This window comes from Henckelia pumila, chromosome 4 (genome assembly GCF_033568475.1).
Source record: "Henckelia pumila isolate YLH828 chromosome 4, ASM3356847v2, whole genome shotgun sequence".
Classification (NCBI taxonomy): Eukaryota; Viridiplantae; Streptophyta; class Magnoliopsida; order Lamiales; family Gesneriaceae; genus Henckelia; species Henckelia pumila.
In genome coordinates this window covers 15,606,696-15,618,092 of record NC_133123.1, presented here as the reverse complement: position 1 = coordinate 15,618,092, position 11,397 = coordinate 15,606,696, and the positions used below count along the sequence as shown (strand labels likewise).

Below are 11,397 nucleotides of genomic sequence, written 5' to 3'. Positions count from 1 at the left end.
CAAGCCTCGGTTAGAAGCATCACAATAGACTGTGAACCCTCCAGTACCCTTCGGAATAAAAAGAATTGGAGCACTGGTCAGTCTCCTCTTTAGATCAACAAAGCTAGCCTCACAATCTGGAGTCCAGACAAAAGGCGCATTCTTCTGAGTCAGCTGGGTAATAGGCTTGGCAATAGACGAGAAACCCTCGATGAAACGATGGTAATAACCAACTAAACCCATGAAGCTTCGGATCTCAGGTACTGATGTCGGTCTAGGCCAATTCATAACCGCTTCGATTTTGCTGGGATCGACAGAAATCCCATCTTCAGAAATAATATGACCGAGAAAGACAACTCGATCTAACCAGAATTCGCATTTCGATAGCTTGGCAAACAACTGCTCAACTCGCAAAATCTGCAAGACGATTCTCAAGTGCTCTGCATGGTCAGTACGGTTCTTCGAGTAGATAAGAATATCATCGATGAAAATAATGACGAACTCATCTAAATAACGCTGAAAGATACGGTTCATCAAACCCATAAAAACAGCTGGAGCGTTAGTCAAACCGAACGGCATGACTATAAACTCAAAGTGACCATACCTCGTTCTGAATGCGGTTTTTGGAACATCTTCCTCTCGCACTCTCAGCTGATGGTAGCCTGACCTCAGATCAATCTTAGAGTAGACAGAAGATCCCTGCAGTTGATCAAACAAGTCATCTATTCGGGGTAAAGGATATCTGTTCTTAACTGTAGCCTGATTCAATTGCCGGTAGTCGATACAGAGCCGCATAGAACCATCCTTCTTCCGAACGAATAGAACAGGAGCACCCCAAGGCGATACACTAGGTCTGATGTATCCCTTGGCAATCAAATCCTCAAGCTGCTCCTTCAACTCTCTCAATTCAACAAGTGCCATACGATAAGGAGCTTTTGAAATAGGTTGAGTACCTGGCACTAAGTCAATGCTGAATTCGACTTCTCGAATGGGTGGCAATCCAGGAACATCTTCCGGAAACACATCAGCAAAATCTCTAACCACTGGTAAGTCAACCAAAGCTGGGCTAGATTTCAGTACATCAACCGCATAAACCAAAAATCCTTCTGCACCTCTCTGTAACAAACGAGTCATAGATAACACTGAAATCAAAGGAATTCTAGATCGAGAACCCTTACCAAAGAATTTCCACTCGTCTGCCATTTCAGGTCTGAACCTGACAACCTTCAGAAAACAATCAACTGTCGCCTTGTACTTGGTTAAAGCATCTATCCCGACAATACAATCAAAATCTGACAGTCCAAGTACAATACAGTCGAATTCTAACAAATTTCCCTCAAAACAAAGTTCACAGTTCCTGACTAGTCGGACAGAAACAATTCCTCCACCCAAAGGTGAAGTAACAGCTACTACAGTAGGCAACAATTCAGTTGGCAAAGCATTCAATAACACATATTTCTCAGAGATAAAGGAATGGGAAGCACCTGTATCTATCAAGACATGAGCAGAATGACCGAAAATCGAACAGTTACCTGCTATGACATCGTCAGGTGCTGCCTGAGCCTGATCCTCTGTCAATGCAAAGACTCGTGCTTGCTGTCTCGGAGGCTGATTTGCACTAGAGCTACCTCCTTGTCTGTTCTGCTGTTGCTGGGGTTGGAAAGAGTGCACTGCAGACGACTGCCTCTCCGGCTGAGCTGCAGGTCTAGACGAACTCCCACTCTGAGCTCTATCTCTATTACGTTGAGGGCACACTTTAGAGAAGTGTCCCGGTTGCTGACATGTGTTACAATTGCCGAAGACTCCCACACACTGATCCGGTGAGTGTCTTCCTCCACACTTGCTGCAGTACAAGGATGATGACCCAGAACTCGGTCCTGAACCGAATTGCTTCGAACCACTGGAACTGGACGAACTGTTCCCCTGTCTCTTGAACTGTTTACCTCTTGCCTTGTACTGATCCTTTCTGTTTCCCCCACTGTTTCCACCTTCATACCTCTGCTGCTGGTTCTGATGTTGAGGTGGCTGATTCTGGTACTGAGATGGTTGGTTCTGATACTGCCTCTGCTGCTGAGGTGCCCCCTGATTACCTCTTTGCCTCCACAAGCCTGCTTCTGCTCCCTTTGCGTAATTCATGGCATCCGCAAAGTTGCTAGGCCTGTTGGTGTTAACCAACGTGAAGACATCGGGGTTCAACCCGTTGATGAACTGATCTGCTTTAGCTTCTTCATCTCCGGCAATTAGCGGTGCAAAACGCAACAGACTATCGAACTTAGCCACGTACTATTCAATGTTCAGATTCCCTTGCCTCAGATTTGCAAACTCTGCTCCCTTATCCTTACGATAAGAGATAGGGAAAAACCGCTTATAAAACTCAGATTTAAAAAGAGTCCAAGTAACCTCTGTACCTCTACTCTCAATTGCTTTCTTTGTCATGATCCACCAGCTCTTAGCACCACCACGCAGCTGATGAACTACTAACCTGATTCGGCGGTCATCTGTGTAGTCAATGGAATCAAACAACTGATCCATATCATCCAACCAACTCTCACAGTCAACTGGATTTTCTGAACCCATCAACAATGGCGGATTGAACGACTGAAACCTCTTCAGCAAGGTTTCCATAGGAGTCGCTGAAGCATCCAACTGATCAACCTCAGTGCTAGCTTGCTCAGTCGCAGGGATAACTGGTGGTGTGTTTCTGTTTATCACTCGACGAGGACCCATCTGATAATCAAAGGTTAGCACACGAGATATCTCAATTGCTACCATCAGTGCCCTTACAACCGCTTGGAATACCGAATACCAGTCGAGAACAGAAACAGTTATATCTCAAGTAGATCATGCTTTATTAATTTAAATCACACAACCATGTAATTCAAATAATGCTCAAACAATAAAGCATGCTCGCATGGAATTAAGTACACAATTAAATAATTCAAACACATGCGAGGAGTCATTGCACACAGACTCTATCTACCCCGCTCACTCTAGTTCGACCAAGAATCTTAATTCTCTGATACCACTTAATGTGAGACCTCGATTCTAATCATCTAATCTCAGAATAAACAATAATTATGCATACAAGATCTAAGATTAAAAGAAAAGTTTTTTTTTTTTTTTACACAGGGTGACGCGCGGGCGCGCCACCCGAGGCGCGGGCACGCATACAGCCCTGCCCGGGCCTCCGAGAAAGGGAGCAGAACGCGCGGGCGCTCCTCACCAGGCGCGGGCGCGCATGGCCTGCTGTTTTAGCTCAAAATAAGGCTCCAAAAGTGCAATCCAACACCCGAAAAGGCTCCGACATGATCCAACTAACACTTTTCAACAACGAAGTATTCAATTACAAGAAAGAGCAGAACATGCATCAATTCTAAGTTTCAAAATCCAAAATACAAATCGAGTTCGAATACAAAACATATCAAGTTCGAGTTCTAACATGCTCCAATCTTAAACTAGATAAACATGCTAATTCGACTTCTAAACCGAGTCTCACTTCTACTACTTGCCCTCGAAGCTAACCATGCCTCTTCTGACTTGTTCCTGCCCCACCTGTTGCCAAGTACACATACAAAACAAAGCAACAGCCGGATAACCGGTGAGAACGACATTCCCAGTAAAAGCAACATAACAAGTAATACAAGTAACAAACATGCTTTCAATACAATAACGAAATAAATAACATCGTAATGAATGCATGTCTTTAAACAGGGATATTAAATCTGATAACGAGGGATTGCAGCTGTGCCTTTGGGATCCCGAGGGTAAGATCACGTAACAACTCACCGACTCTCCCAATCGAGGTGGTGCCACGTATCTCACTCCTCTAGACTTTGAGCAACTATAATGAGTATGCTAGCACCAGACGAAACGACTACGACCTGGGCCACTCAATCTTAGTTCCCAAACGTCTAAACAAAAAGGGCGGTTCTGCCCGCTGAAAACGAGATTGGCTCAAGATGAATGCATAACAGAAACATAAAACATAAGCCAAAACAATCAAACAAAACACAAGTTCCTCATGCTAGAACAAGTGTAGATGCAAGTACGTGATTTCAAAAGGGAAAACTCGAGAACCACAGTCCCGAGTATGCTATCCCGCTGCGATGACTGCTTTTACCTTTCAATGCAGTAGCTCCAACTCTGGATAAGCTACAAAAGAGATTGTATAAACAACTACACAATCTAACAACAACAAGGCAACGGTTCAAGGAAAACTCTTTATACCGTTCTTCGTCCAACTCTCGACGAACAATGCTGCTAACACAGGGCTCGACAAACTCCAACGAATCTGTAAGAATTCAAGAGTTGATCAACAACCACGATCACTCACACGCCAAGACTTCAATCAATACAAAAACGATTCAAAAACCCAAAACTCAAACCGACGGCATAACGGCTATAAACTGAACAAACCGGAAATGCAGACAGCAGTTCAATACCGATATCAACTCATATCAATGCCCAAAACAACAATAACAAAGCAAACCCATCAATCTAAAAATCCACATTTTCGAAAATGGCTTCCAAAAATCATAACAAATCCGAACGTCGCTCTAATTCAAAACCGACAGATAATAAACGATCAGAACTCTGTCTAGAACAACATACTCGAATCTCGAATGATTCTAACAACATCCAAAAACTAGAATGTATCCGATCGTATAAGAACTTAAAATATAACAGAGCTCTCACTGCAGTGATCGATAATCTGCCTTCAGAAATAAATTACAACGGTCGGATCGAGCTCGGAATGAAATCTGGAAGCTTGAAGAATCGATTTCTTCAACAATGGAGGAGGGAGGCGTGAAGAGGAAGATGATGGAGAAGAGAATGGGTCCAAAAGCCTTATAAATATCTATAAAAACCGATAATTGCATTTTAGTCCCTGAAAAATCCAATTTTTGCAAAAAGGACCCTGATCAAAATCAAACCGGCTCGAGAACTCTGTAATCTCTGATTAACTCAAATAAATTCAATTAAGATAAAAACGGGGTGTTACAAGAACTTAATTCCCAAAAATATATACTAGACTCTATAAAGTAACATTTTAAATTCACCAAAGAAGAAAATGATACAACCCTCGATTAATCATTCTTGCGAGGAATCCTACTCTCGCCTCAAGCAATAATTCTATTGCTATCACATAAACTTAATACCTCTTATCGGAATTTACCTTTATTGTTCTATCTTTCGCTATACCTTCATAAAAAAATTTTCTAGATAGGCCCGCTACCTCTTACCATCACAAACCCAATAATTTACCAATGAAATCATTCTAACTTAAAATCAATAAGTTACTACAAAAAAATTCAAGTGACAACCCATATATCATAAATATCAAACTTAGTTTCAACAAAATAAAACCGAATTCCCAAATTCAAAATTCCTTGTGGTCAACCTGTCGTATAACATGTCTTGGGGCATACTGCTTCACCACACATTCTTCACGTAAATCGCAATGCATAACTAAGTATTTTAAAAATCTGCTAACATAAATTCTTAAGTCATAACATATGCTCGTGATAAATCATAATAAAATATTTAAAACTTACAGACCGATAGTGAGATTTCTGAGCTTTACGTGGCAGATGGACACCCTCCAAGGACCGTGCTTTGATACCAATTGAAACGCCTACTACTAATAAATGCGGAATTTTTTTTTTTAATAATAATACTATACATACATGCCCATACATATATGTATATAAAAATAACATACTTTTTCTTAAATAACCTGAAAAAAATATTAAATAAATAAATCCTTAAAAATGTTTCATGCATCAATTTAAAATAATAAACAATGTTGTTGAAAAATCTCATATGCGGAAACAATAATAAAATAAAACATGTTTCAAAACTCAACATAATAAACTAAATAGCTGCGACGGTCACGGGGTCCACTGCTCCGTGAGCTCATAAGTCCTCACCACCGGTAGGAGATACATAAACGTCATCATGCTCACCTGCACCATATAAGCGTAGTGAGCCTAGGGGCTCAACATGTCTAATCCTTTATAACAAGGTTAAAAATAATGCATCACATAATTACTAATACATATACATGTACATGAGCATGCATGGAAATATTTTCATCACATAATAAAACTGCTGAATCATAAACTGAATCATAACCATAATCATAAACATATTATTTTTTCATCATATATAACATAATTGAGCAATGCTTTTGAAACCTGAAGATGGTCCTATCCATAAGTGTGACGCTCATGTGTCGACTGATCAGTTTCCTGAATCAACGTATGATGGCGGTGATAAATCACTTCCTATGGTAGTAAACTACCGAATCATATGATGGATAATCACCCCTATGGTAGTAAAACTATTGAATCATATGGTGGAAAACCAACCCTATGTCACACATACTTCAATTTTCACCAAAATATTTTATTGCTCATCATTTACATAATTATATACATAAGAAATTTCATGAATGCATGCACTGAAAATATGTCCGTAATATATATTTAATTAATTTTTCATAATATACTTAAAATAGACTTCATGCATAAAAATAATTAAATATATATTTCGAACTTATTATTTTTCATGGGTTGGTCCAGACTGCTGGTCACTCATTTAGGCCCATTAAACTTAAATAAAACCCAATAATCATATTTTTAGCCCAAATAACTTAATTAAACTTAACTGGGCCCAAATAAAATATTTAAGCCCATTAACTTAATTAAACACAATAAAATTCTAGACTGGCCCAAAATCCACTGACTGGCCCAAAAATATTCATGGGCTCCCAAGCCCATAAAAATTATTAGGCTAACTTAAATAAATTATTTAAGGCCCAAATAAAATTATTTGGAGGCCCAAATAATTTTCTAACTAATTATTAAAACCCAAAATACACTTAAACTATTAAATACTTAAAAATTAAAATACTCGAGCCCGGCCCACCTAACCCGGACTCGGACCACCTGACCCGACCCTGCTACTACCCAGACCCGACCCGGACCACCCAGCCCAAGCCCAGCCCGAAATAAAACCCAAAAGTTCAAAACTTAACCCAAACATATTTTTGCTCACAACCAATTCTGTGAAGCTGTACTAATTCCTTTCGTTCTCTCTGATCAGACAATATTTGACCATGAAACAACTTCTAGAACTTAGCCAACATCAAGACGTTTCCATCAAGCTAAAAATCAGCCCAAACGGTGGTTTGAGGAAGGAGAACAAAGCCTTGCAACATGCTATTCTCCAAGCTCGCGTCCAGCCCTGAGCGGCTGCCGTAAATCCGATCGTTCTCCCTACTCCGGCCATATTTTTCTGTGAAACCACTTCTCAATCCTAGCCAACATCTAGGGGGTTCAAACCCTTTAGACCTCACCCCAAACCATGGCCTGAGGAGGTAGACCGAAGCCTTCTCCCTCAGAACCCAAATATGCGCGAGCTGGTGCACCAGAGAAGAAGTGCTTCGTTTCAGACCCTTCCAGCCCCAAACCGACCATACCACTCAACCATAAGGACCCTCACACATGCACCCAAACATTGGACATCAGCTTGGACCATCCCATGCATAAAAAAAACGTGAGCATGAATCATGAAAGCAACCAAATTTGTGGACTGTTCATGCCATGAACGAAAATTCTGTACATAATCCATATATAACCTTAAAAAAATGATGATTACAAATATAAAAATGAAATACATAGCTTATATGGTGTTGAAAGGAGAGAATTCAACATTCCTTGCTAATTATTATCGAATAATATCGCGTATACGGCTCCGGGACGACGAGACGGCGAAGAACTCCACAAAAATCCTGAAGGGCACAGCTAAGGGGCTGAAGAAGATGATGATAAATCTGATGAATGTGGGGGAGGCGGCTAGGGGATTAACATGAGTTTGGAGTTTTAGGTTTAGTGAAAAAGAATAGATTTTTAGATTGATAATATGTTAATTAGGAGATAATTGCATAATATATATAAATAATACTTAATAAAACTCAATATAAAATTACCATGTTGATAAAATACTTAAATCCCGAAATTAATAAATATGCAAATTTTAAAAATTAATAAAAGTCAATAAAGGGACTAATTTTGGCTAAAAATCAACCCTTAAATAAATATATAATTAAATAATAAAATTTTCTTGATCAAAATATCATAAAATATTATTTTTAAGGCTCATAAAATCTCATAAAATATTTTTGGCTCAAAAGTTGATATCTCATCCGTCCTCGGTCCCGTCTACGCGATCAAATAACTTATTTAATCAAAAATCTAAAAATACAATAATTGCGGGTTAAATGCTAAAATAAATTTAAATCATGCATATAATTCACATAATAACACATAAATGTCATTTAACCCAAATATAAATTTTAAATAATTATTTTCCCTAATTATGCATGCGAATTTACGTTTAAAAATTTCCGGGTGTTACACTCTCTTATTTGTTAAGTGTGCCCAACGGGATCTCTATGAAGTTTACCCCTCTTGTTTAAGTATGTACTTAATTGAGCTGCCAGCACTAGACGTGTTTAAGTTAAAACGAGTGTGTTTGGTTAAGCCGACTAGGATAATGAGCTGAACCAAAATCAGGGGCCTAAGAGGCGTGACTAAGGTGATGAGGTGAACCAAAGTCAGGGGCCTAAGGGGAGTGACTACGGTGATGAGCTGAACCAAAGTCAGGGGCCTAAGAGGAGTGCCTAAGGTGATGAGCTGAACCAAAGTCAGGGGCCTAAGAGGCGTGACTAAGGTGATGAGCTGAACCAAAGTCAGGGGCCTAAGAGGCGTGACTAAGGTGATGAGCTGAACCAAAGTCAGGGGCCTAAGAGGCGTGACTAAGGTGATGAGCTGAACCAAAGTCAGGGGCCTAAAAGACGTGACTAAGATGATGAGCTGAACCAAAATCAGGGGCCTAAAAGGCATGACTAAGGTGATGAGCTGAACCAAAGTCAGGGGCCTAAGAGGCGTGACTAAGGTGATGAGCTAAACCAAAGTCAGGGGCCTAAGAGGCGTGACTAAGGTGATGAGCTGAACCAAAGTCAGGGGCCTAAAAGGCGTGACTAAGGTGATGAGCTGAACCAAAGTCAGTGGCCTAAAAGGCGTGACTAAGGTGATGAGCTGAACCAAAGTCAGGGGCCTAAGAGGCGTGACTAAGGTGATGAGCTGAACCAAAGTCAGGGGCCTAAAAGGCGTGACTAAGGTGATGAGCTGAAGCACGTTTACATCAACATTTCTGAAAAAATAACTGCTTATAGATAAACATAGAAGGTAGCTTGCATGGATTACAACTTAAAGGAAAATTGAACTTGCAACATTTAAGAATAATATTTGCGTAAATTGTAAGCGCTCCAAGGTCTCTTCAGCATCTTCCCCTTTGAATCTTCCAAGTAGTAAGCATCCGAACTGAGCCTCATCACCACCTTGTACGGTCCTTCCCATTTAGGGTCGAGCTTCCCCACAGCCACCTCCTGAACTTTTCTCAGCACCAAATCTCCTACCTGGAAGCCCTTCCTGCGCACCCGACGATTATAGGACCGAGCTATCCTATTTTTGTATGCCTCCATTCTGATGGCAGCAGCTTCTCTCTTTTCATCCAAGAAGACTAAGTCTTCCATTTTTTTTCTCCATTCTTCTCATCGTAGAAAATGATCCGAGCCGACTCTTCTCCAATTTCTGCTGGCAAGACCGCCTCATTTTCATAAACCAGACTAAATGGAGTCTCTCCGATCCCAATTTTTGGCGTAGTACGATATGACCATAACACGCTAGGGAGCTCTTCCACCCAATTTCCTTGGGCCTTTCCCAAGTGCGTCTTCAAGATTTGTACTAAGGATCGGTTAGTCACTTCCACCTAGCCATTGCTTTGGGGATAATGGACAGAGGTGAAGTGTTGTTGGATCTTTATCTCTTTACACCATGCTTGCACCCGAGCTCCTTGAAATTGTCTCCCATTATCAGAAATAATCTTCCTAGGTACCCCAAATCTGCATACTATATTCTTCCATAGAAATTTCAGCACTTCCCCTTCAGTAATTCGAGCCAAGGCCTCCGCCTCCACCCACTTAGAGAAGTAATCAATAGCGACCAACAAGAATTTCTTCTGAGCTGGGGCTGGAGGGAAGGGACCCACAATATCCATTCCCCACTGATCGAAAGGACACGCTGCCACGATTCCTTTCATTAACGCTGCTGGCTGATGCTGAAGTATGCTATGTCGCTGACAACTGTCATAAGAAGTCACCAAAGCTATGGCACCTTTCAAAATAGTAGGCCAAAAATATCCCGCTAAGAGAACCTTACGGGCTAGAGAATAAGACCCCAAGTGATTGCCATAACACCCCTCGTGTATCTCCTTCAGGACATAATGAGCTTTCTTAGGGCCTAAACACTTGAGAAGAGGTCTAGAAAATGACCTCTTATAAAGAACCCCCTCCACCATCACAAAGCGGAGACTCCTCTGCTTCAACCGATATGCATTCTTTGGATCTTTTGGTAACTCGCCATTCTCCATGTATTCCAAGAGCTCTTTTCTCCAGTCACTCTCTTCCTGAGCTAATGGTGTGAGCTCAGTAGAAGGTGTTAATTCCACTTGCACGACTACCTCTCTGTTTTTCCATTTATGAAGTGAGCTAGCCATCTTGGCCAGATAATCTGCTTTTTCATTGCTCTCTCTCGAAATTTGTTCAAACATTACCTCATCAAAGAGACCCCGAGCCTCCTCTATCGCCCTCATGTATTCCTTCAACTTTTCATTTTTGACTTCATACGTTTCATTCACCTGCTGATCTACTAACTGTGAATCAGAGTAGAGATGCACCCGAGCTGCCCCAGCTTGCTTAGCTGCTCGGAGGCCAATTAACACAACCTCATATTCTGCCTCGTTATTAGAAGCTCGAAAATCCAACCTCACTGCCAATATAATCTCATCTCCACGAGGGGAGATCAAAAACACCCCCACTCCACATCCTTCATTATTAGAAGAGCCATCCACATATACTTTCCACAAACCCTCTGCTTCCATATGTCTCGTTTCGGCCAGGAAATCAGCCAACGCCTGAGCCTTAATGGCTGACCTTGGTTCATACTAGATGTCATACTCACTGAGCTCCGTAGTCCATTTCACCAATCTTCCCGAAATATCAACTCAAGTCAATATCCTCCCAATGGGGCTGTTGGTCAGCACCACAATAGGATGTGATAGAAAGTAAGGTCTGAGCTTCCTTGCTATCATAACCAAGGCCAATGCTAGCTTTTCCACCTCCGAATACCGGAGTTCTGCACCCTTAAGGGCATGTGAGAAGAAATAGATAGGGTGTTGAGCTGCTCCCTCCTTCCTAATAAGTACTGAGCTGGCTGCCCCTTCCAAGGCTGACAAGTAGATGTACAATGGTTCACCTGGAATAACCTTAGCCAATACAGGGAGTTCAGCTAA

General features: G+C 41.1%; 1 protein-coding gene across 1 annotated transcript; it reads right to left on the bottom strand.

Annotated features, from left to right (window-relative positions):
- Nucleotides 1–9,816: 9,816 nt before the first annotated feature.
- On the bottom strand, nt 9,817–10,986 carry LOC140860542 (uncharacterized). Its single transcript, XM_073263546.1, has one exon. The coding sequence runs from the start codon at nt 10,984–10,986 to the stop codon at nt 9,817–9,819; it is 1,170 nt and encodes a 389-aa protein (XP_073119647.1).
- Nucleotides 10,987–11,397: the final 411 nt, after the last annotated feature.